Source organism: Rana temporaria, chromosome 1 (assembly GCF_905171775.1).
Source record: "Rana temporaria chromosome 1, aRanTem1.1, whole genome shotgun sequence".
NCBI classification, from domain to species: Eukaryota; Metazoa; Chordata; class Amphibia; order Anura; family Ranidae; genus Rana; species Rana temporaria.
In genome coordinates this window covers 266,910,476-266,937,702 of record NC_053489.1, presented here as the reverse complement: position 1 = coordinate 266,937,702, position 27,227 = coordinate 266,910,476, and the positions used below count along the sequence as shown (strand labels likewise).

The 27,227-nt window shown below is 43.3% G+C and overlaps 1 protein-coding gene across 1 annotated transcript in view; it reads right to left on the bottom strand.

Annotated features, from left to right (window-relative positions):
- Positions 1-7,083: 7,083 nt before the first annotated feature.
- The window catches only part of HSD17B3 (hydroxysteroid 17-beta dehydrogenase 3), a 124,035-nt gene continuing 103,891 nt past the window's right edge, over positions 7,084-27,227 (bottom strand). The window contains exons 9-11 of the mRNA XM_040355474.1: positions 25,325-25,390; positions 18,663-18,812; positions 7,084-8,088 (exon numbers count right to left, since the gene is read on the bottom strand). Coding sequence (XP_040211408.1) covers positions 7,990-8,088; positions 18,663-18,812; positions 25,325-25,390 — 315 coding nt within the window. The 3' untranslated portion in view covers positions 7,084-7,989. The remainder of the gene's footprint in view (positions 8,089-18,662; positions 18,813-25,324; positions 25,391-27,227) is intronic.

Below are 27,227 nucleotides of genomic sequence, written 5' to 3'. Positions count from 1 at the left end.
ATACTGAGACCATTCATTTGTGGGGTTGCTTCTCAGCCAAGGTAGTGGGTGCACGCACAGTTTTGCCTAAGAACACAGCCATGAATAAAGAATGGTACAAAAAAAACATCTTCCAAGAGCAACTTCTCCCAACCATCCAAGAACAGTTTGGTAAGGTATAAAGCCTTTTCCAGCATGATGGAGCACTTTGTCATAATGCAAAAGTGATAACTAACTGGCTTGGGAACAAAACATCAAAATTTGAGGTCCATGGGCCAGAAAACTCCCCAAACCCTAATCCCATTGAGAACTTATGGTCAATCCTCAAGAGTTCTTACAAACTCCAAGCATTGATTATGCAAGAATGGTCTGCCATCAGTCAAGATGTAGCCCAGAAGTTGTTTTGCAGCATACCAGGGCGAATTGCAGAGGTCTTAAAAAAGAATGGTCAACACTGCAAATATTTAGCTAGATTCACAAAGAGTTAAGCCGGCGTATCAGTAGATACGCTGTCGTAACTCTGAATCTAAGCCGTCGTACATTTAAGTGTATTCTCAAATTGAGATACACTTAAATGTAGCTAAGATACGACGGCCTGCGCCGTCGTATCTTAGCTGTCTAGTTCCGCCGGCCGCTAGGGGCGTGAACGCTGATTTACGCCTAGAATGCGTAAATCAGTTAGATACGCCTATTCACGAACGTACGCTTGCCCGTCGCAGTAAAGATACGCCGTTTACATAAGGCATTTTCAGGCGTAAAGTTAGTCGAACAAAAAGCTGGCCTAGCCAATGTTAAGTATGGACGTCGTTCCCGCGTCGAATTTTGTAAATTTTTCATTGTTTGCGTAAGTCGTCCGTGAATGGGGCTGGACGGAATTTACGTTCACGTCGAAACCAATAAGTCCTTGCGGCATACTTTGGAGCAATGCACACTGGGATATGTCCACGGACGGCGCACGTCAATCACGTCAGGTCATGGTTTATTTACATAAAACACACCCACCTTACACGCCGTAACTTAGGAGGCAAGTGCTTTGTGAATACAGCACTTGCCTCTCTGACTTACGGCGGCATAGCGTAAATACGATACGCTACGCCGGCTCAAAAATACGCCGCCCTAAGTGAATCCAGCAGATTGACTCTTTGTATAATCTTAATGATTAATGATTGTCCATAAAAAGCCAAAGGCATAGCTTGATGCTTGTGGGCCCCGAATGCAAAAGTTGACCACGCTAAGATACTTAGATCTGGGAGGACAAAGCCTGCAGCCCTTCTAGGTGTTAAGGGATTTGTTTTAGCAATTTCTGAAAGTTTCTCTGTCAGTGTTGGCAGGTGTTGGGGAGGGTCGCCTCCCGGTGGAGTGTGTCTTTTTTCCCAGTTGTCAGGGAAGTGTGGTAATCAAATATCCGTGGGTGGGGGTACAAAAAATACCACCTGGTAACTAGGAGACACAGAGCAGTGTCTTACCTCGACAGTGACATCAGTCCCATCATGGCTACAGGACGGCACTCTTCTCCTCTTTCCTTGCTGAGCTCTGTTACCATTCCATGTTGCAAGCACACAGCACAGACACTTCCCTACCTTGGGCTGTTCACACCTCGTGCTTTTAATCAGCCAATGAGAACGAAGGGTTGTGGACTTTGGAAGGCAAAGAAGAAGCCCAGTAGTGGAGCATGGCTGTGGGGCCCTAAGGCAGATCGTAGCTGGACTTTGTGGAGAATATGATAACATGACGGGGAGGTTGTAGGGGTCTCTTGGAGCTAGAGGCGGGGTTTCCATTCTGACCCCTGCAACCCCTTATGCTACGCCCATGTAAAAAGCCTTTTACACGTATGAAATGCTTGTAATTATACTTAAGTATACCATAGTGACATCTAATAAAAAGATCTAAAAACACTGAGGCAGCAGACTTTGTAAAAATGTATATTTGTGTCATTATCAAAACTTTTGGCCACAGCTGTATGCTCAAACAAACTTCAGTGAAGTGCATGTATGTGACCTGTCCTCTCACTCTCCCCCTGCGGCTGCTCCCCCCCCCCCCCCCCTCTGCACTTCCAAGCAATCCACCGCTGTTAAAATGACTGTGGTTGAGTTTGCCAGCACTTTTTAGAAGCCTTAATTAGAAATACCATATATTATTATTGTTACATGTTACACTTTGATCTACATACCTGTATGATGAAAGGTATTTTTTTGTATAACGTGTGTTTCTATTTACTCTCATTAACCCTTAGTTAAAGCTTAAATGTAATTAAAACATTTTTTTGGTATACTGCACCAAAGAAAAAAATGTACCTGTAATAGAGGGTGCCCTTTACAGCTGTGGGGAGCTTCCAACATCAGTGAAGGGAGGATTTCTATAATAAGAAGTAGTCTGCCTGATGTAGAACACCATTGATTAGAGGTTATGTACCAGGTGTAGTATAGCAAGAATTTTTCAGAGTTAACTCAACATGCATTTAAAAATTTGTAAAATTGCCCAAAAAAAAAAAACTTTTATTTAGTTTGATCCTTTACAACACCTTTAAGTGATGATAAAGTTATTGCAAAATAAACAGGTCCGTAGCAAAAAATAAAAAATTGCTGTAGTCCCAAATAGGGTATACAGGTATAAGAACTGAAGTAGTTAAACATACAGAAACTCTCTTAGTCCAAGTTTATCTTTCAGTGAAAAAATTAGGTTACTTTATTTTAGCCATTCAGAATTTTATATTTTATTATACTTGTGTTTCTTCTATAAAATAAATTGTACTAATATGTGATATTTTAACTACAGTATATGACAGTCATAGCAAGTAGTATTGATATAGTAAATACAGACAGAGCCATAGATACATTTTCATAGGGGGACAGCTCTAAAGGGGTACTAAAGTTTTGTTTGCTTTTTGTTATACTTACCCGCTTTTGCAGTGGTTTTGCACATACCAGCCCAGATCCTCTTCTTCTCGGACCCCTCTCCTGGCCCCTCCCTCCTGTGGAGCCGTGGCCTGACCCTGTCCCCTCTCTCTTCTCATTGGCTGATTGAATTTGACTAACAACCCAGTCTCTTGTGCAACTTCGCTTGATTGAGATGGGGCTCAGGTAAGTATTAGGGGTGCTGAGGGGGGCTGCTGCACACAGAAGGCTTTTTATTTTAATACATAGAATGCACTAAGATATAAAACTTTCTGCCTTCACAACCATTTTAAGTACCCAGAGGAGTGTAAATAGGCATCTAACTCTGCACTGTTTACATCTGTGTCTGATTGGTGTCATGTTTGTCTGTCGGCTTACACCTCCATGTGTTCAGCTTAAGAGACCAGCCGCCCTTCACCTGGCCGCTTAACTTATCTCTCCTCAAACCATGGCTCCACCCCAGACCCTATCAGCGAACACTATTTTAACCTGTGCACTGCAAGCCAGCCCTGCTAATAAATATTGTGTGTTTGGCTTCCGTGTGCTAATTGCTGTGTGTTCTACGTCTGATTCTAGTTACTGATCTTGGCTTGTTCTTGACTGTCCTTGTCTGTTTCATATCCCGGCCTTGGCGTGTTCCTTGACTATCCTTACCTGCTTGCTGTCCCGACCTTTGGTCTCCTGACTATCTTTTGTTGTTGCAGTCTGTCTACCATCAGCGTGAGCCCGCTGGCACTTAGATTCCACGTCCTGGGAAATCTCATGCTCTAGCTCCCAGTGTGGTCCGTGTTGGTGCTCTAGAATACCTGCTTTCCTGAATCACCTAGAGTTCTATCCACAGTAGTCAGCGATATGGTCCACTACCTTGTGGAGCACACATGACCTCAATGGGGTGCATCTGTCACCTGAACTCAGGTGACCTGACAATTGGGAAGATTTCCTTTAATTTCCTGTCTTGTAGAAATAACAGGAAGCTAGAGAATATCTCTCCAAACAAAGGAAATCCCCATTGATTTTCCCTGTATTCCTTTTCTGGAAAAAAAGTCTAAATGTTTGACTTTTTCATATCTTTCAGGTACTGGTATTAACATTCACTAGGACACGCAGAGAGGGTAAATCTCCCCTGCAGGGACACAAAAGAAATATAAATATTACAGAGGGGTTCTAACTCTTCACCACTCAATTTTTTATTTTATTTTTAAAGAATGTAGCAAGCACCCTCCCTGTTGCTAGAGTAGGCAAATTTAGTTTAGGAGGCTGTGAAGTACTTCAAAGGCTGTGGCTCCATTACCTCCCCCTGCCTTCTGGAACTCTCTGGATAGATATTTATGATGTTTACACCAATCCCTGGAGAGGCAGGGCCCAGAATGTGGAGAAACAAACCATAAATACTCAGGAGCCCGGCAGTCTGGGAGCAGAGTCTGAGGTCCAGTTGTTTGGAGGAGACCCTTATGCTGAGGGCTCTGCTCCCAGATCAAAAGAGAGAGCAAGGCAGAGAGAGAGAGAGAAGTTGGAAGCTTCAAGTCTTCACTCAGCTAGGCTTAGCTGCAGACATCCAGCCAAACCAGGAAAAGCCTGCCTAGCAGAGAGGCCAGTGCAGCAGCTTTCTGTTTGAGAAACTACTTAAAGCGGAGGTTCACCCTAAAACATTTTTCTACCTTTACATTGTGCTCGCTTGCAACAATGACAGTATGCGTTTTTTGTTTGTTTTTTCGCTGTACATACCTTCGTACAGCAATTTTTCCCTACGGCTTCCGGGTAGTGAATCACGAGGGAGTGGGCGTTCCTATCCAGCAGGTGATTGACGTGATGACAAAAATGACCTCCCCCCGTCGCATAAGGAGCGTCACGAGTTGCCGAAAGAAGCCGAACGGCGGTGCGCAGGCGCCGTATAGCGCCGACTCGCGGTTCGGCTTCTTTCGGCAACTCGTGACGCTCCTTATGCAACGGGGGAGGTCGTTTTTGTCATTACGTCAATCACCTGCTGGATAGGAACGCCCACTCCCGCGGGATTCACTACCTGGAAGCCAGGGAAGAAAATAGCTGTACGAGGTATGTACAGCAAAAAAAAAACAAAAAAAAACGGCATACTGTCATTGTCGAGAGTCAGCTCAATGTAATGTTAGAAAATAGTTTTTAGGGTGAACCACCGCTTTAAAGGGGACTGAGTGAGTACAAACCAGCATCACACCCAATGCTACAGAGCAGACAGTGAAGTGCAATACCTCACATGGGGAAGCTAAAGTGCAGAGAAAAATCAGCCAGGGGCACCCTGTCATATGTCTACTTTGTGCCTAGAGCAGCCAAGTGCCGTTCAATACAGCCAAGTGCTGTCTCTTCAATGTACTTTTGTTTGCAACTTTTCTAGTGCTGCATTCTCAAATAAACACAAAAAAAAAAAAACTCCAGAGTGTGGAAAATTCCTGTTGCCTGGCTGTTTGTGCTGTATGGGGCAAACGGTCCAAAATTCAGTGGCTCTTTTAGGGGTAGCACTACAAAAGTTTTGACTTTAAATGCACTTTAATAATATTTGTTTTACAGATCATTGTCCAGTTATGAAGACTGGTAGCTACAAAAAACAATCCCAGTAGGAACTAAGATTTACTTAACCACTTCAATACTTGCCCATAGTTATATGACATCTACAGATGGGATCTCCCATCCTGGGCAGGCGTCATATGAGGTTCTTGGCTTCCCGGCGGTTTAGGGGGCGTGCGCATGTCGCTGGAGGCGCGCGCCCGCCCATTACGTCACCAAGCAGATGTCCGTCGGGCACATGCGATCGCTCGTGACAGAGCAGGAACATGGCTCTGTGTGTGTAAACACACAGATCCATATCCTGTCAGGGGAGAGGAGACCGATCGTGTGTTCCTAGTATAAAGGAACACCGATCAGTCTCCTCCTGCAGTCAGTCCCACCCCCCCACAGTTAGAATTACTCCCTAGGTAACGCATTTAACCTCTTGATCGTCCCCTATTAACTCCTTCCCTGCAAGTGTCATTCATACAGTAATCAGTGGCTATTTATAGCACTGATCACTGTATAAATGTCAGTGGTCCCAAAATAGTGTCAAAAGTGTCCGATCTGTCCGCCGCAATGTCACAGTCACGATAAAAAAACGCAGCTCATCGCCATTAATATTAAAAAAATAAAAATGGCATAAATGAATAGCCTATCTTGTAGGCGCTATAACTTTTGCGCAAACCAATCAATATGCGCTTATTGTGATTTTTTTACCAAAAATATGTAGAAGAATACACATTGGCCTAAACTGAGGAAGCAAAAGTTTTTTTTTTTTAATGGGATATTTATTATAGCAAAAAGTAAAAAATATTGGCCTGGATTCACAAAGCACTTGCGCCGACGTATCTCTAAATATGCGCCGTTGTATCTGTGTGCCGTTCCCACAAAACTAGATACACCTGAAAATAGGCTTCATCCGACCGACGTAACTTGCCTACGCCGGGGTAGAGTGGGCGCATATTTACGCTGGACGTATTTGGCGCTCCCATTGATTTTCTATTCACATATGCAAATGAGGGAGATACGCCGATTCACGAACGTTCGTCCGTCCGACGCAGTGTTTGTAAAGTCATACGTCCGGCGTAAAGTTATGCCCCATAAAGGAGGTGTAACTCAGCAGCATCCATGCAAAGGGCTGCAGCAGGGAACACAAGCCGACGTATTTTACGTAGTTTACGTAGGACGTGAATATGACTAGGCGTAGGTTAGTGATCTGACATATCTTAGGCAGTTGTTCCGATGTGATTGTGAGCATGCGCACTGAGATGCGCCCACGGGATGTCGCATGCGCAGTTGGCTATACGTATCTGTCTGGCCCATCATTTGCATGGGGTCACGCCTCATTAGCATGGCTCACACCCACTTCCACTTACGCCGACTTACGCCTGAGAAACCCAGCGCAGATTTGGGAGGAAGTGCTTTGTGAATCCAGTGCTTGCCTCTCTGCGCTACGTCGGTGTAGCGTAAAGGAGATACGCTACGGCGGCATAAATATGCGCCAGTGTCTGTGATTGTGTTTTTTTTTAAACAAAAAAAAAAAAACAGAGGTAATCAAATACCATCAAAAGAAAGCTCTATTTGTGGGGAAGAAAATTATAAAAAAAATCATATGGGTACAGCATTGCATGACCGCGCAATTGTCATTGAAAACGTTACAGCGCTGAAAGCTGAAAATTGGCCTGGGCAGGAAGAGAGTGAAAATACCCTGTACTGAAGTGGTTAAATACAAAATTCTCTCAATTTCTTACTTGTAAAACAACTGTAGTCTTTGGTATACTTTATTTTATTTATGAAGGCTACTGTAAAGTATTACATATCGTAAAACATACTGTAGCCTTACCCATGATATCACGGGATATAGATCACTTTTTTTACAAAAATATTTACGTGACTTTGTGCTCCCTAAGAAGCTTGCAATCTAATGTCACTATCACAGTCATACAGGCACACACTGTAGGGGTGAAATGGCAAAGGACTAGTTGTTAACAGGCAAACATGAGCAGACCTTTCCAACTCAACATAAAAAATGTTATGTAGGGAAGACAAGGAAGGATCCATGAATGTATGAAACCAGTGCTGCAGACAACAAATCCACTCCCATGGGTCTTACAATTATATAAAAATGTCCAATGATAATGCCTTAACAATAACATGATTACAGTCATGACACCCTTCCTACAAAATTACAATGCCTGCCCATGTTGGCACTCTAACATCTTCACAATGTATTAACAGCACATCACCAGATATTGATTGTTTTTTTAATATTAAAAGATAAGGTATTTTGAATATTTTTTTATGATTTGCTCTTTTGTTTTATTTTGAACTGCTTGTGTGGTACTTTCTGATGTAAAGGTCAAAAGTATAACACATTTTAGCTCTGAAATAATGGTTCAGAGCAGAATAAGTCTTCTTGACTGTATAATCTAGCTTTATAAATCGAAACTAAAAATAATTATATTTGGCATTCAAATTTTTTGTACAATTCCCTTCTATCCAAATGCATGCATTGGTGATGTCAGTAGTATAAAATTATATTGCATGGCACAATACTATGTCCATTTTACTGTGGCAGAATGTCATGCTTTGAATGTTACTCTTTTTTCTGTTCCTTTCTAAACAAGCGCAGGAAATGTTCTTGTACTTTCGTGCTATGAATCACCCAGAGAGGAATAGTGTTCATGATGAGTCCCTATAAACAGAGGAAAATTATTATTAACATATTATACTTTTTCTTTTGATAATTTGAATCATGTGTAATATTTTATCCTGCTGTGGGCAATTTTATTTGTGGTGGGGAGTCTGGTTTTAACCAGGGGCTGCCACATCAATTTAAATCTTGTAAGCTTAAACTGTATCTATGGTTAACATTTAAAATTACAATGATTAATTCCATATTGTATTTCAATTATTATTACCCTATGTCCGTTAATCTGAATGTTCTTTAATTTTGTAAACATACTTTGGAAAGTTCCCATGCATTTACTTCCTTGAATTCTATGACACATATTCTTTATAAAGTGTAAATCGAGGGTACTAATGCGCAAACCACAAGGGTAGATAAGCAACTAAATAAAGCAGCAGCCACAGCAAGGTGTTCACACACTAATAGTAGCGTAAAGAATAAGAGAGAGATGTGGCGCTTGCTAAAAAATAATAATCACAAAAGCAAATAAAAAATAAATAATAAAATCTAATAAAAAATCTTGTGCATTTGATGCAAATAATAATACTGCTAGAATAAACAACTCCTGTGCAAAAAAAAAGCAATTCCTGTAATAAATAACAAATGAATCTGTGCCCAACTCTTCGTGTGCAAAGAAACAAAGAATATATACAAATGTGCAAATGAGCAAACATCAACTGTGCAATCAAGCAATAGGGCAAAGAATAATCCAATCATGTTTGCTCATTTGCACATTTTTATATATTCTTTGTATCTTTGCACATATAATTTTTTTGCTGAATTGCACAGGAGTTATTTATTACAGGATTTGCTTTTTTGCACAGGAGGTGTTTATTCTAGAATTATTATTTGCATCAAATGCACAAGATTTTTTATTTATTTTTTATTTGCTTTTCTGATTATTTATCTCCCATTATTCTTAACATATTCATTATGCCATGTGAGTAAGCACTGCTGTGTCACACATTTCACAGAGCCAGCCTTCTGAACTACAGAGGTGGCATTAGTACAGGAATCACAGCTTGTTGGTAGCAAGGTACCATAAGACATGTAGTCCTTAGAAAGTGGAAATAAACAACAATAATGGAGATGCTACAAAACCTACAGGGAATCCAAGAAGTTGTGGACCGAGATGGCCAGGAGACAGGCAGCATGCGTGACATGAAATTAGTTTTTTTTTACTAAGCCTATTGGATTGTTGAAAATAATTATTGTTTATATTGCTATTGCAATGTTGATGTTAAAAAAATGAAAGTGTATGCCGTGGCCATAGATTTTCTTCATCAAAAGCAAAAATTTGGAAAAAACACTAATAGGTTCTTATTAACCACTTAAGACTCGGACCAAAATGCAGGTAAATGACCAGGCCCCTTTTTGCGATTCGGCACTGCGTCGCTTTAACTGACAATTGCGCGGTCATGCGACGTGGCTCCCAAGCAAAATTGGCGTCCTTTTTTTCCTACAAACAGAGCTTTATTTTGGTGTTATGATCACCTCTGCGGTTTTTATTTTTTGCGCTATAAACAAAAATAGAGCGACAATTTTGAAAAAAATCCAATATTTTTTACTTTTTGCTATATTAAATATCCCCCAAAAATGTATAAAAATGTATACATTTTTTTTTCCTCAGTTTAGGCCGATACGTATTATTCTACCTATTTTTGGTAAAAAAATCGCAATAAGCATTTATCGATTTGTTTGCGCAAATTTATAGCGTTTACAAAATAGGGGATAGTTTTATTGCATTTTTATCATTTTTTTTTTTTTTACTACTCATGGCGGCTATCAGCGATTTTTTTCGTGACTGCGACATTATGGCGGACACATCGGACAATTTTGACACATTTTTGGGACCATTGTCATTTTCACAGCAAAAAATGCTATAAAAATGCATTGTTTACTGTAAAAATGACAATTGCAGTTTAGGAGTTAACCACTAGGAGGCGCTGAAGGGGTTAAGTGTGACCTCATATGTGTTTCTAACTGTAGGGGGGCGGGGCTGGACGTGTGACGTCATTGATCGCCTTTCCCTACATCAGGGAACAGACGATCAATGACAGAGCCACAACGAAGAACAGGGAAGGTGTGTTTACGCGGCCGCGGTCATGGAGCTTCGGAACCGGGTCGCGGGCGCGCTCCCGTGACCCACGGCTGGGCATTTAACAATCACGTACAAGTACGTGATTGTGCCCACCCATGCCATTCTGCTGACGTATATCGGCGTTAGGCGGTCCTTAAGTGGTTAAATATTCCAACATTTGGTGTAGCATATCCCCTAAAGGCCAGCAGGTGAACTGGGACCCCCCAACCTGCTCAGCCAGGCACACTGAATTTTCAGTTACTCAGAGTCACAGAGCAGTCTGTGACTTTGTTTTTTTGTTTGTTTTATTGAGGGTAATAAACTTGGATGGGGATAAGGGTATTATGGGATTCCCAGTTGACTTCATAACAAACTTTAGGGATACTTCTACTATATACAGTCTATATACACTCCTCTGCTTCCTCCAGCACTCACTTGCTTGCAGAACTCCACTAGCACACTTTTGGTTAATCTGACACAGCACTTAGTCAGACCTTTTGAGCAAAAGACTGGTATAGGCAGGAACCAGAGGCCCTTTGGTTGTGTAGCAAAAAGTCAGTGTCCAGCATACATTCCTGCGGCTACTGATCCCAGCACCATCTCTTCAGGCGCTGCCAGCCCACCTGGCTGCAGCTGCCTCTTTCACTAGCCCTCCTGGGTAACTTTTCCACAGTCCTCCCAGACTGACACTCTCTCCTCAGTCCTCCCAGACTGAACACTCACCAGCCCACCCGGCTGATTGTGCTGACCTGCTCCCGCTTTCCTCTCCTTGTCCCTATGCCTCCAGGAAAGGGTTACTCCGTGTGTTACTCACCTAGACTAGGGGCACCCTCAAGGGCTACCGACAGCCTCCTTAGCACTCTATCTCCATTTTCCACCCTACTGACCCCTGTTGGCATAGCTCATGCACATTTATGAGGGTCCTCATAAATATGCAAGCAGCTCCTTCTAGCCTCCACCTACTATATCTGGAAGCTTCTCCAAGGTTCCAAAAACAGGGGGAGGCCCCAGAGATGCTGCTTTTTGAGTCATCCAGCCTCCCTAACTGAGGTGTTACGATATAAAGTTAGACTTTTATAAAGCAAGTTGGGACCAAGGCCTGTCTGTAGCACAATTTCTTCTAGAAAAGATTCCCGTCCGTCCGTCAAGTGACTTTTCAGCACCAAGAAAAAATTTGATTAAGGCTCTGTAAAATCCTTTTCTTGGACACAGAGCCTTAATTACTTAATGGGTTATGTAGTCACCACAGGTGATTGGACACTGGCAAACCCAATTAAAATTGAGTTCCTCCACTATATAACCCCTCCCAAATGGAGAGTACCTCAGTTTTGTAGACTAGCAATAAGTGTTCCACGTTAACTCCGAAGAGGGGTGGGAGCTCTGTGTCCCATGATGTACTTCCAAGAAAAGGATTTTACAGGCAAGCTGTATCAAAAAATAAAATGTTCTTGATCATACATCACGGGACACAGAGCCTTAATTACTTAATGGGATGTCCCATTGCAATGCTAAAATTAGAGGGGAGGGAGACAAAGATCAGAATAAGACCACTATCGAGCCAGAGGAGTAATACTGCTGCCTGCAGCACACTACGCCCGAAGCCGGCATCCTCGTAACCTCTCACATCTACCTAATAGAATTTGGTAAATGTATGGACCGAAGACCACGTAGCAGCCTTACAGATCTGAGCCATGGAGGCCTGGTGATGCACTATCCATGAAGCACCAACTGCTCTAGTTGAGTGCGCTTTCACCTGAAAAGGAAAGATCTTATTTTCTAAATCATAGGCCTGAAAAATGACTTGTCGAATCCACCTTGCAATAGTGGATCTTGACGCTGCCTGGCCCTTCTTTGGACCTTGTGGCAGAATGAACAGACAACCAGTTTTCCTTATCTGAGCCGTAGCTTGCAGATAAACTCTTACTGCTCTTACAACATCTAGAGAGTGAAGACTGCGGATCTGGAAAGAAGGACGGTAGGACTATATCTTGGGTCAGATGAAAACCTAAAACCACCTTAGATAAGAAATTCGGGTGAGGCCGTAGCACCACCCTGTCTTCATGAATAATCATATACGAGCCGCCAATTCGATACCCTTCTAACTGAGGATATGGCTACAAGAAAAAATTGTTTCTGTGTCAACAGACTTAGGCCGCATACACACGGTCGGTCCATCCGATGAGAACGGTCTGATGAAGCTGTCTGATGTGCCTACACACCATCAGATAAAAAAACGATTGAGTCCAACGCGGTGACGTAAAACACAAGGACGTGCTGAAAAAAACGAAGTTCAATTCTTCCAAGCATGCGTCGACTTGATTTTGAGCATGCGCGGGTTTTTAACCGATGGTTGTGCCTATTGTTGTCTATAGGACATGTCAGGCTTTTGTTTGCACAAGAAATAGCTGCATTAATAGCAGGTACCCCCCATTTCTTGGTGAAACCGTCCTCCATAGGATAAAGGAGGGAAACCGCTTAGGAGGAGAAAACAGTTTGTCTGGGTGAACCCAATCATCATACATCAGTTTATCCAGCAAGGGATGAACTGGAAAGGAGCATGCAGCCTGCGGGGACTTCGGAGATCCCAAAGAGGAAACAGAGGGCCTAGAAGCTTCAACAGGAGGCAATTTGTAGGTGGCACGCACTATCTCTGCATAATATTGCACCTGCATCTTTAGCGACTGAGAAGTCGCAGGAAACCACTCATCCTCTGAGTACTTAGACTGCACATGATCCTCATCTCCTGAGAGGGATGTTTCACCCTCAGAAGGCTCATCTGCTGAGAGAGCCAAAGCAGATGAAGGGGATCTACCCCGTGTTGTTCAGATTTTCAAGGAGGTTGCAACAATATTAGCAATCCATAGCCACCTTAAAAGCACCCTCAGTGACATATACAGGAGCTGCCATAGGAGAGGCTGCAGACAGGGGCTCATCCTGTGAGGCTGCTATCAGGCTTACAGAGGGGGATGATAAACTGCAGGCAAGCTCAGAATCCTTAGCCATACGTGGGGGTTTTCTGGTGTCCTTTTTATTTGCCCTTGACCCTCTTCTAGGAGACATAGTCCTTACTGCAAAGCAAAGGTAGTATCCACAATATATAAATGCAATCACTGTTGTGCTATAGTCTTAAGCCTCGTACACACAGTCAGTCCATCCAATGAGAACGGTCTGAAGGACCGTTGTCATAGGTTAACCGATGAAGCTGACTGATGGTCTGTCGTGCCTACACACCATCGGTTAAAAAACGATTGTGTCAGAACGCGGTGACGTAAAACACAACAACGTGCTGAAAAAAACTAAGTTCAATGCTTCCAAGCATGTGTCAACTTGATTCTGAGCATGCGTGGATTTTTAACCGATGGTTGTGCCTACTAACGATCGTTTTTTTTCCCATCGGTTAGGAATCCATAGATTAAATTTAAAGCAAGTTGGCTTTTTTTTAACCTATGGTTAAATAACCTATGGGGCCCACACATGATCGGCTTGGACCGATGAAAACGGTCCATCAGACCGTTGTCCTCTGGTTAACCTATCGTGTGTCCGAGGCCTTACAATACACAAAACATATCAGCTCACTGCACAACCTGATGCCGAGTAGGAGTCTTAGGTTTGCCTGGTTCAATCCACAGGGATGCTTACAGCCCACAGCTCTGTGTCCATGCTGCTTACAGAAGGCTCTGGCATGCTGGGCTTTTGAACCAGCCTCTTGACGCCTGCACAAAGGTGTCCTGCATTGCGCACGGACACTGCAATCACTTTGGGCCCTCCCCCTATCCATGTCTCCACCTGTCAGAAATGATTGTTTCTGGTGCAAACGATCGTTTCCAGCGTGCAAACGATCACTCCGGCGAATGTTCGCATGTGTGCCCGCTATCATGACGGCCCCTAGGAGACGAGGAAGTGGAGGAGAGTTACGGGGGGCATCTGAGGAACACTGCATGCGTATCGTGGCAGAGCCTGCAGCGGAAGGAGGTGAGTTTTGTTATTATGACCTACTTCACTGAGCATGTATATCCTGGAAGGCTATGTAAGAACTTACTCCCTCCAGTGGTGAAAACCAGGAAAGACATCCTACTCCAGGAAGATAATACATAAATAAAAAAAAATTATCTTCCTCTTACCTGATCCACGCCGCAGGAAAGCTACCAAAGGTAGTTCCAGCTTTCACCCATCACGGCAGGCAAGTTGTGCCAACCTTTAGGTTTACAAAGGGTTTTATTAGAGAAAACCTCATACCTGGACCTGTAGAAGACTCTGCCAGAAACTTTTCGTGCCACGTATGTATTAGTACACCAAAGTCTGGATCCCAGAGCCCAGACCTCCGCAGAGATACATTACAGGCAAACCTTGTTTCTTCTCAACACGAGGCCCGGGTACCAACCATCTTAGGCCTTTGATATCAGCCCGAGGAATGGATTCGGTTATAGCTCCTGGTCTCCGCAGCCAGACCATCAAAAGAGCATTGTTCCTCTTAGCACATGTTATATGTGACCAACTACCTTAACACTGGCGAAAAAACTGAGGTACTCTCCATTTGGGAGGGGTTATATAGGGGAGGAACTCAATTTTAATTGGATTGGCCAGTGTCCAATCACCTGTGGTGACTACATAACCCATTAAGTAATTAAGGCTCTGTGTCCCGTGATGTATGATCAAGAAATAATAATGTATTCAATGAGGTATATGTTCTTTGATTAATTATCCTAGCCTACAAACCAGATATGAATCCGCCCTGGTCAAGATTTATTTATTTTTTCCAATAATTTTTATTTAAGTTTTTGCATGTTTACAACCAAACATCTAAAAGTAAAAATAAAATAAAAAGAGGATATAAAGGTGTAACAAACACCAACCAAAAAGTTCCCATGCCATTGTATTGTACAAACATGTAGACTTTCAACCCTGCATTTAAGTTTTTAATCACAAAAGCAGATATACACGATTCAGAGAAGATATATACATGGTTTCATAACATCGTATATCAGGTAACATCTCAGCAAGCATTATATGATTGCAAGGCATGAGAGGACAGTGGCACTTCTATATATAATGACCAGATTAGTCCCAGTCATCTCACAGGTATAACCAACCCCTTTATAGTATCTTTAGACCGTGTGCAATAACGTAGCGTCTAAATTGACCTTGGAAAGATCAGTAATTTCTCTACTTTATATGTAAGGAGAGCATACAATATGATAGCAGGATCAACCACATTGCAGTAATCTGACAGATACTAAAGATACTAAAGAAAATGAAGCCAGACCTGGTGCTGCCACAAATTAGGATTTATAATGGTAGGGGTAAAATTTTTGGGCCTATTTACAATGATTTTGGAGTATATGTGGACATCAATTGCAATGGATCACTTTCTCCGCTTCTTTTGTGAAAACAGGAAACTTCTCCAACGTCTTTTTTACACTATGTGGCCAGTTATCTAACGTCCCACTGGTTGTTCTCCAGCACAGTAACTGTGGTCATCAAGTAAGCTCTCCAAATACTGTTTAGTTTTAGTAGCTACTTTGCAGGTGTTTTAAATATTTTATTGTTTTATCAAAGACAGAAATGTAATTTGATACAATAGATTCGTATTGCATAACAGAAGATGATAGCAATAAGATTCATAGATATTATATAATCAATAAACCAAAAATATCACTTAACATATAGATATGTAGCCTGAGAAGGCCAAGGGGAGAGAAAAAAAAAAAAGAAAATTAAAATGGATGGGGAGGAGGTGAGAGGGAAGTATAGGGATATGGACGAAAAAACGAATTGAAATCAAGCATCAGTATGATGTAATAAAAATAGAGGGCCAGATCCTCAAAAGAGATACGCAGGCGGAACAGCAGATCCCTGTTTCCCAGTATCCCTGTTTCTATCTTTGGAACTGATCCACAGAATCAGTTTCCAAGAGATAGACAGAAGATCCGGCAGGTGTAATAGTTTTACACTGCCGGATCTTAAGATGCAGTACCGCGACCGCCGCTGGGGGCATTCATCGTCGAAATTACGCGTCGGGTATGCTAATGAGGAGTTACGTCGATCCTCAAAGCTTTTTCGCGTTCGATACGTCGCCGCTACGTTAGTTTCCCGTCGCTTAGTTACACTTTTGTAAAGCAGCCCTACTTTTACACAGCAGGCGTACTGCTGTGTAAAGTATGGCCGTCCTTCCCGCGTCGAATTTTTAAATTTTACGTCGATTGCGTAAGCCGTACGGGAATACGGAAATACGCTACACGCCGCGCCGATCAAAAAATGACGTCACGTCGCGCAAAGCATGTCGGGAAATTTGCGTCACAAGCATGCGCAGTACGTCCGGCGCGGGAGCGCGCCTAATTTAAATGGGACTCGCCCCATTAGATTAGGAACGCCTTGCACCGGACGGATTTGAGTTACACCGCCGCAAATTTCCAGGTAAGTGTGTTGTGGATCGATACCTAACTTAGGAAATTTGCGGCAGTGTAACTTAAATCTGTTAAGTTACGTTGCGCTGCGGGGCTGTGGATCTGGCCCAGAATTCATAAGACAATAAAAGTCAGAAAAATGTTATGTAGAAGCACCAGATAATTGAAGAAATTTATCAGAATCTTTAAAATTCAACCAACAGGCCCAAGTATCATAAAAAGTAGTTGGAGAATCTTTTGATTGATAGATTAGATTTTCCATGTCAGCATTATGCCCAATTTCTTTCAACCAATCAGATATCGAAGGAGTACATTTTTTCCAAAGAATGGGGACGCAGAGTTTAGCGGCATTAATAAGATGTGGCAAGAGAGAACGTTTGTAAGCAGATTTTGACCAGGAACTATGGTGTAATCAGAGCTTTTTTTCTCAGAAAATAGGTGCAGGAACTCAACCAAGACACTGTTCATATTTCACAAACAGTAGAAGGGTCTTAAAGGGGCATTAAATACCAGGATTGCATTCCATACATAGTGCAGAATTCAGGGGGTTACATACAGAGTGCAGAGCTGTCACTTGTAAACACAGAAACCAGACTTCTGTGTTTACAAGTGATTGTGGTGAGCAGGCACCAAAGGGTCTGAGCCAGAGGTGGTGGAACTGAGTTCCCCCAAGTTCCCCCTGAAAAAAAGCCCTGGGTGTAATAAATATTGAGCCGCCGTAAATTCAGGGGTAAAAGTCGTAATATGGGAAATTAGATTATGGACTTCTTTCCAGAAAGGTTGAATGATATTACATTCCCACCATATATGCAAAAGTGTACCACGTTCAGATTCACATCGCCAGCATAAGGGTGTAGAATTAGGGATATATTTATGAGTAATAACCGGAGTCCTGTACCACCTAGAATATATTTTATAACTGTTTTCCTGAGCAAGGACATTCACTGAGCTCTTGTGTATGTGATGGAATATACACGACTATTCCTCCTCAGAAAGGGATATATCTAAATCACTTTCCCATTTACGAGTAGTACAGTCATCTTTGAGATTGATAGCAGAAAAAAAAGGGCATAAGCGGAAGAAATAAGGTGTCTCTGAGGTGATGACCCAACACATACATTTTCAAAAGGTGTTTTGAGTTTGAGCCAGTCTGAGTATGATGGGGACATAGAGAGGAATTGTGAAAGTCGTCTGTGATCTGAAGAGGAAATGTGATATTCAGGGTGTTTGGCTGTGTAAGTATCAAATGAGAGAACGTGACCTTTATCAAAAAAGGATTCCGCTCTAATAGATGCATTCGGAGACGGATAAGAGCTTTGAGGACTAAAACATTTTATAGGGATACTTTGCAGGTCTTTATACCTCCCCATTCACACTCTGGCATTGTGACTGACAGAACTTGCTGTATATTACTAAAAAACACTCTCGACCCCAAAAATGTATCTACATAGCTTCGGAAAACATAGACATAATGCAGTCAGAATCTCCCCACCCTTCTCCAGAAAGGCCCCTTTCACACTGAGGAGTTTTTCAGGCATTACAGCGCTAAAAATAGCGCTGCTATACCACCTGAAAAACTCCTGCTGAGCCTTCTCAATGTGAAAGCCCGAGGGCTTTCACACTGAGGCGATGCGCTGGCAGGAGAGAAAAAAATCTCCTGCTAGCAGCATCTTTGGAGCGGTGAGAGGAGCGGTATGTATACCGCTCCTTCACCGCTCCTTCTCATTTAAAACAATGGAAAAACCATGGTAATATCGCCCGCAATGCGCCTCTGCAGAGGTGCATTGCGAGCGGTATTAACCCTTTATCGGCCGCTAGCGGTGGTTAATACCGCACCGCTATCGGCCGAATCCTGCGGAAAATCCGACGGTATAGCACCGCTATTTTTAGCGGCGCTATACCGCCACCAATGTGAAAGGGGCCTAAAGCAAGAATACCACAAAAAAGGACATGTAAGACATCAATGGAAAGGAAAAACCCATAATAAAAAAGCTATTAGGAACATCTTAGAAAACAATTCCATTTGTTTAACTGTGGAGGAATAGAGCTTGAGAATATTTTTTGGCCTGCCTGGAGTTCTGTTTTGAATTCCTTACCATAGTAGCATGTGCAAGGCAGCCATATGTCTCACTTCCTTGGGTAACATGATTCAGTGATTCTTTTACAAAGTCCATTGAAGATTTTGTTATCATATTTGTTGATGTGTTTTTTGTCATTGGCGTTGAAACACCATATGGCGTAATTGCCTGGAAAAACAAATAAAGTCTAAATGAGGTTAAAGTTGAGCTTGATTCTTGTAATAGAATGTATAAATAACTGACTTTATTTTTAAGTAGAAATTAACTTTTCTATATGTGTTTTGACATACTTACATTAGCTAACAGTTTGCATAGAGTCACACCCTGCTTCTGCTAAGTCATTGTGGTTAAATTCATGGAACAGCCTGATTGTATAAGCAAAGTCATCTTTTAGCCATTGTTAAAACTAAATTCAGCTGGTTTAAATCTTGATAAGAAAATACTAAGTTTGTATGAAATCTACAGACATATGCAATAATTTGCAGCCCATCCTATTTTTCTTCTGCATATAAGTCCCTCTGAGAGAATAAACTTTAGAGATCTAATGAACACTCAAATGCTTTCTTGTGTCTCATTGTGATTTCTCACGGAATTCCGGGGGTTACTGAAATGTATCCTGCATTTACCTGAAGTACACCTGGGTGGCGGTATTACCTTTAACAATTCTTGTAGACCAATCTCCCTTTTGAATTATGACTATAAGATCTTGACCAAAGTGTTAGCCATGAGGACTGACTAAATTCTTACCGTCACTAGTGGCTTTGTCCCCGGAAAATCAACAGACATTAATTTACGCAGAGTTCTGATGCACTTGCAGCTCCCACCTAGTAAATAGGGATGAGCCGAACACCCCCAGTTCGGTTCGCACCAGAACATGCGAATGGACCGACAGTTCGCGCAAACTTTCGAACCCAGTTAAAGTCTATGGGACTCGAACGTGAGAAGTCAAAAGTGCGAATTTTAAAGGCTAATATGCAAGTTATTGTCATAAAAAGGGTTTGGGGACCCATGTCCTGCCCCAGGGTACATGTATCAATGCAAAAAAAAGTTTTAAAAACTGCAGTTTTTTCGGGAGGAGTGATTTTAATGATGCTTAAAGTGAAAAAATAAAAGTGAAATATTCCTTTAAATATCGTACCCGGGGGGTGTATATAGTATGCCTGTGAAGTGGCGCGTGTTTCCCGTGTTTAGAACAGTCCCTGCACAAAATGACAATTCTAAAGGAATAAAAGTCATTTAAAACTGCTTGCGGCTTTAGGCCTCATGCACACTGGACGTTAAACGTTATAAAAACGCCAGTAGCTTTGCAGTGAGTTTTTCAACTTTTTTCAACGTTATTTTCAATGGCGTTTTTTAGCACTTTTTTTTGCATTTTTCCACGTTAGCATTTTTTTGCGCTTTTTTGTTGAAGAAAAAAATATATATATATTTTTTTTAATGGATCAAAAACGTTAAAAAACTCTGGTGAGTGGCGTTTTTGAGCGTTTATTGACGTTTATCAGCGTTAGAGCGTTTTTACAGCTGAAAAATGTCTCTCAGAACCCACTAGTTTTTAGTTTTTTTTTTACTGCTCAAAAATGCCTCTGCCCAAAACTGCTGATAACAGCCTATGTGTGCATGGACACATAGGATAACATGATGGAGAGTTTATTGACTGTAGAAACGTCTACTGCTAAAAACAGCTGCTGTAAAAACGTCCAAAAATGTCCAGTGTGCATGAGGCCTTAATGTAATATCTGGTCCCGGCAATATGGATGAAAATCATTGAGAAAAATGGCATGGGTACCCCCCCCCCCCAGCCCATTTCCAGCCCCTTTGGGTCTTGTATGGATATTAAGGGGAACCCTGCACCCAAATAAAAAAAAGGAAAGGCGTGGGGCCCCCCAGGCCCTATATACTCTGAACAGCAATATACAGGCAGTGCAAACAAGACCGGGACTGTAGGTTTGTTCTTAGGTAGAATATGTTTGTAATTTGGAACAGGTACATTTTTAAAGTGTAGCTCCAGCCAAAAAATACATTTTTGAGCTTTTTGGAAAACATAGGGAAGGGCTATCACCCCTGTAACATTTGTTTTGCTGTCTGTTCACCCGTTCAGAACATTTCACCTTTCACTTTCTGTCCCAATGACAATTGGTTTTTGAAAATTAGTTTTTTTTAGTGAAACAAGGATTGGTGATAAAGCATAAGTGGAGAGGAGACTTGTTTTTCCCATATTAACTCTTACAGGAGAGAATTTCCCTTCCTAGGGGTAGATTTCCTCTCATTTCCTGTTGACTCCTTCCATTTGCAAGTAGGAGTCATTTGTAAATTTGATGTTTGAAAGTAGGGGCCTGCCCTATATACTCTGCAGAAATTTGGGCCTTAGGTTTTGGTGTTGCCACAACACTGTAAGCCCTTTACAGTTACTCATGGTGGGTGCAGGAACGGGCCCTGCTGTGAAATATTAGATCAAGAATTGTAATTACATGCCCCTGTTGAACAGGGTCGGAAAAATAGGGTCTTTGGTGGTGGACGGTGTAATGGTGTTGCCACAACACTGTAAGGCCTCACAGTTACTCTTGGTGGATGCAGGAAAGGGCCCTGCTGTGAAATATTAGATCAAGAATTGTAATTACATGCCCCTGTTAACCAGGGGCTGAAAAATTGGGCCGTAGGCACTGGTGCCACAACACTGCAACCCCTCAGAGATACTCTAGTTGGAGCACAGGAATGAGCCCTGCTGCAAAGTATTGCATCAAAAATTGTAATTACTTGCCCCTGGTAAACAGGGGCAGAAAAATTGGGACTTAGGCACTGGTGCTGGTGCCACAACACTGCAACCCCTCACAGAAACTCTAGTTGGAGCGCAGGAATGAGCCCTGCTGCAAAGTACTGCAATAAAAATTGTAATTACATACCCCTGTCAAACAGGGGCAGAAAAATTGGGCCTTAGCCACTGGTGGCGGTTCCCAGAACCATAAAATGTTCTTACAAGCTATCAGCATGAAGGGATCTGACATACAAAAAAAAAATTGGTTACATCAGCATCAGGTGCTCGGTATCTGGTGATCCAAGACTGATTCATTTTTATGAAGGTCAGCCGATCGACTGAGTCGGTGGACAGGCGCACCCTGTGATCCGTTACAAAGCCCCCAGCAGCACTGAATGTGCGTTCCGAAAGAACACTGGATGCAGGACAGGCCAGTAGCTAAATTGCATACTGTGCAAGCTCTGGCCAGTGATCCATCCTCAAGACCCAGTAACCCAGAGGATTTTCAGTGGGAAAGGTGTCCAAGTCTGATCTTGCCAATAGGTATTCCTGCACCATGTAAATCAGACGCTGACGATGGTTGCTGGAACCGATCATACCTTGGGGCTGCGGACTAAAAAATTGTCTGAACGCATCAGTCAGATGGCTACCTTCTCCACTGCTCCTTCTGTGACTGACCGAAGCCTCAGCAACACGTTGTCCAGGACTAGGAATTTGTAACCTTCCAGGCTCCGGAAACGCGTTGCACAAACCTTTCTGCAAGGCCTCCCTCTGCCACGGCAAGATAAGGTCCACAACCTTACCCTTGTAACTTGGATCAAGGAAGGTTGCCAGCCAGTAATGTTCCCTCACCTTGATACCACGAATACGAGGATCCTTCCACAGGCTTTGCAGGATCAGGGAGGCCATGCAGCGTAGGTTTGCTGAGGCATTCTGAGTCGTCTGGGTCACTAAGGACGACATGATCCGCAGCCACCTCCTCCCAGCCACTTACAAGCCCATGGGTTTCTTGGGACTGCAAATGATCCCTTGAAGACTGCTGATGATGCTGAGTGCTAGGCTCCACCTCCATGCTTACACAATCCTCCTCCTCCTCTTCATGTGTGATCGGCGGGCCAGTAGGAACACTGTCTGGATAAAGGGGGCCTTGAGAGGTAAGGAAGTCCTCCTCTTTCTCCCCCTGTTCTGCCTCAAGTGCCCTGTCCATTATTCCATGCAGGGTGTGCTCCAACAGGTGGACAAGAGGGACAGTGTCACTAATGCATGCACTGTCACTGCTCACCATCCTCTTGGCCTCCTCAAATGGTGACAGGACAGTGCATGCATCCCTGATCATGACCCACTGGCATGGCAAAAAAAAAAGCTCCCCTGACCCTGTCCTGGTGCCATCTTGGCACAGATACTCATTGATGGCCCTCTGCTGCATGTGCAGCCCCTGCAGCATGGCCAAGGTGGAATTCCACCTGGTGGGCATGTCACAGGCAGTTCTTGGGCAGGTTTTATTCCTTTTGGAGGTCAGCCAGCCGAGCACTGGCATTATATGACCGGCAGAAATGCACACAGAGTTTCCTGGCCTGCCTCAGGACATCCTGCAAGCCCGGGTACCTGCCCAAGAACCGCTGCACCACCAAGTTAAGGACGTGAGTCAAACATGGCACATGGGTCAGTTGTCCCTGTCGGGGGGCGGAGAGGAGGTTGGTGCCATTGTCGCAAACCACCATTCCTGGCTTAAGGTGGCGTGGCGTCAACCACCTCTGAGCCTGCCCCTGCAGAGCTGACAGAATCTCTGCCCCAGTGTGGCTCCTGTCCTTTAAGCACACCAGCTCAAGCACCGTATGGCATAGTTTTGCCTGTGTACTTGCATAGCCCCTTGAACGCCTACAGAGCACCGCTGGTTCCGAGGACAAATCAGCACAGGAAGAGGCCATAGAAGAAGAAGAAGAGGAGGGGGTGGAGGAGAGAGGTGTGTCAGAATCACTAGTAGCATTTTGGAGGCATGGTGGCGTAACAACCTCTGACACTACTGCATTCTGTCCTGCATACTTCCCAGCTGCCAGCAGAGTCACCCAATGCGCTGTGAAAGATAGGTAACGTCCCTGTCCATGCCTGCTGGGCCATGAGTCAGCGGTAATATGCACCTTTCCGCTGACCACCCTGTCCAGCGAGACCAAGACATTGCCTTCCACATGCCGGTAGAGAGCCGGAATCACCATCTGTGAAAATAAGTGGCGTTTGGGAACCTGCCACTGAGGAACCTCACATTCCACAAACTAACGGAAGGGGGCAAAGTCTACCAACTTAAAAGGCAGCAGTTGAAGTGCTAGCAATTTAGCCAAACTAGCATTCAACCGCTGGGCATGTGGATGGCTGGGAGCAAGCTTCTTTCGGCGGTTCAGCACCTGGGGCAGGGAAATTTTACTGATACAATCTGACGTTGGTGTAGATTGCAGATTGCTTGCAAGTACTTGGCTGTGACACACCTAATTCTACACCTTCATTCCTCTCAGTGCAGGTTTCTGAGAGGACTGAAGGTATAGTGGGGTTGGAGATCCCAGCTGATGAGGAGCAAGGAGAGGTCCGCTTTGTTCTTTGGTGTGGGTCTTTTATGTACGCTTGCCAACGGACTGCATGGCAGGTCGGCATATGTCTGGTCAAGCATGTGGTGCCCAAACGGCTGGTGTTTTGGCCATGCGAGATACGCTTTAGACATATGTTGCAAATAGCAATGGTGCGATCTGATGCACACGTCTCAAAAAAGGCCCACACCAAAGAACTTTTTTGAATAACGCGCAGAGACAGCAGTGCCCTGCACATGCGGAGCCCTGCGATGTGATGCAGTCCATGTGCTGCCCTTAAGCTGGCCCCTGGAGGGCATCCTGCCTCATTGGAGATGTGCCTCCTCCTCCTCTCTCCTATCAGGCACCCATGTAGAGTAAGTGACCTCATCATCCCCTCCCTCCTTGTCACTGGAGCAAACCTGGCAGTATGGTGCAGCTGGGGGAACATGACTGCCAGTTTGCTGTCCTTCTTGGGCACCCCCTCTCTCTGGGCTCACGTTACTGCCTTCCTCAAGCTGGGTACCATCATTAGAGCCCTTATCATTCTCCTGCCGCATGTACCCAACACTGTGGTCAAACAGTTCGGGGGACTCCTCAGGAGGACGTGGTGGGGCTAGGGAAGGAGTGACTGATGCCATTGAGCCGAGGGAAGAGGACGCTTTGGCAGACAAAGTACCATGAGGCTGGGTGAGAGAAGATGAGGAGGATGAGGACAGATGAGGAGGATGAATGACACTCTGACTCTCTCTATCTCTATCTCTCTCAGACTCTCTCTGCAACACACTACACAAGGCCGACACGCAGGTGGCCTTATATAGTGTGGGGCGCTTACCTACGCACCATTCCTTTGGCCAATTACGGCTCTCTGTACTTACGGCACTGTGATTGGCCAAGCATGCAGGTCATAGTGCATGCTTGGCCAATCATCAGTCAGCAATGCACTGCGATGAGGCAGTGAATTATGGGCTGTGACTCGCCACTCAAATTTGGCGCGAACGGTCCATATTGTTCGAAATTCGGTGAACGGACGAACAGGCGATGTTCGAGTCGAACATGAGTTTGACCCGAACACGAAGCTCACCCCTACTAGTAAACCAGCCTCTAGGGTCCTGGTCCTGCTTGACATAGAGAAAGCATTCGTTCCCACCCTTAAAACTACTTATGACATAGCCTTGCCTATTAGCCCAGAAAATAGGCATTTTTATTTGACAGATTCAGCTCCAATTGATTTCAAGGGTTCTGGTTCAACATCCAAACTTCTTTGAAGTTTGACAAAACAGGTACCTATCAAAAACAGGTACCTGTTCCCCACCCCAGATTCCGCATTACTGTATAATAAGATTGTTCAAGATTGTACAAAATCTGGGTACCTGTATAATGATTCCACTGGATTTATACTCAGCTTGTAGAGCTTTGGAAAATGTTGTTAAAAATGCCTGGTGAGAGAATAAAAAGTTAGGTGCTGTGAAATACTTATAAGAATGAGAGATTCATTTAATTTCATTTTTAGTATATACAAACATAAGTATTAGTAGCAAAGGAGTTTCAGAGGGACATACATTTTATGTAGCGCTACACCCAAAGGGGTGGCTGGTAATTGCCCAAATTACTTCCCCAGTAGATTGTCCCACAGCCAGGAATGCATGATCATAGACACTCTTTAGCTCAATATAACAAGTCTAGGAGTGTTCTCTTTGTTGTTTTTATATTTGGAGTAACTGGGATAGAGTTGAGGTAATTGAGTACAATACTCCAAAAAGAGAACTATGTACAGATTGATATAAATAATAGTGATGATATTGCACTGTCAAGTGTCAAAAAATATAATAAATTGATATGAATATAGAACGAGTGATATAAGTAGAAAAATATACAATAAGTGACATAATGGTGCACATAAAATAGATGTGCATAAGATAAAACAAGCAGACAAATGAATATTTATTACTTCTAAAATGTCCACAAATAAAGTGGCAAATTTGGTAGTTGATAATAAATAGTGAAAAAGGTCCCAGTATATACAATGCTAAGCCAAATGCGCAGCTACAACTAGGTGCTCTGATTCTTTTGCGGCGAGCTCGTACTCCTACGCCACTTCTGGTCTATCTGTCGAAGTGACGTAGGAGTACGAGCTCACCGCTCGTGGATTGCATGCCTTGTTTATTTTTTTTTACTGTGAGTAAAACCACGCCGTTTTTATAAATAACATTTTGGGAAACAATATCACACTATCACAGCCCCTTTTGTTTATACACCACCATTACCGAGGATACCAGGTGGAACCCCAGAATAATTTTGGAGGAGGCCCTATCATCCATCCAGTCCCAAGGGCTGCGCTCATTATAGAGAGATCCCCAGAGACAGTTACCCAGGTACACAGGGATCCCTTACGAGAGTTATCTATATCTAATGCTGTTGCCTTACAGCAGAAAGGTGAGAGGCTCGTGAGTAGGGATGAGCCGAACATACCCGGGTTCGGTTCGCATCAGAACGTTCGAACAGACCGCGGGTTCGCGCGAACATTTAGAACCCCATTGAAGTCTATGGGACTCGAACGTTCGAATTCAAAAACGATCATTTTAAAGACCAATATTCAATTTAATGTTGGTAAACGTCTTTCAGAACCCGGGTCTTGCCCCAGGGAACATGTATCAATCGAAAAAAATATTTTAAAAACGGACGTTTTTGCGGAGCAGCGATTTTAATGATGTTTAAAGTGAAAAAAAAAAAATGAAAAATTCCTTCAAATATCACACCTGCTGTGTGTCTCTAGTAGTGGCACATGTTTAGAAATGTCCCTGCACAACATTAAATTATTATAAGAACAAAGTAATTTAATACTGGTTGCGCACGTGCTGTGTGGGAACAATATCTCGATTATTTTAGGGGTGGTGGGGGGGTGGCATTATCTTTTTGGGAAAGCAAAATTGTAGAAAAAAGGGCACCCCTCAAACATACTGTAATTGTAGCGCAACAAAGAGCCACGTGCAAAGTATTGCATCAAAAATTGTTATTAGGCGCCCTTGTTACACAGGGGCATAAAAATGTGTCCGTAGGCGCAACATAACACTGCAACCCCTCCCAATATCTGTAATTGGAGCGCAACAAGGAGCCACGTGCAAAGTATTGCATCAAAAATTGTTATTAGGCGCCCTTGTTACACAGGGGCATAAAAATGTGTCCGTAGGCGCAACATAACACTGCAACCCCTCCCAATATCTGTAATTGGAGCGCAACAAGGAGCCACGTGCAAAGTATTGCATCAAAAATTGT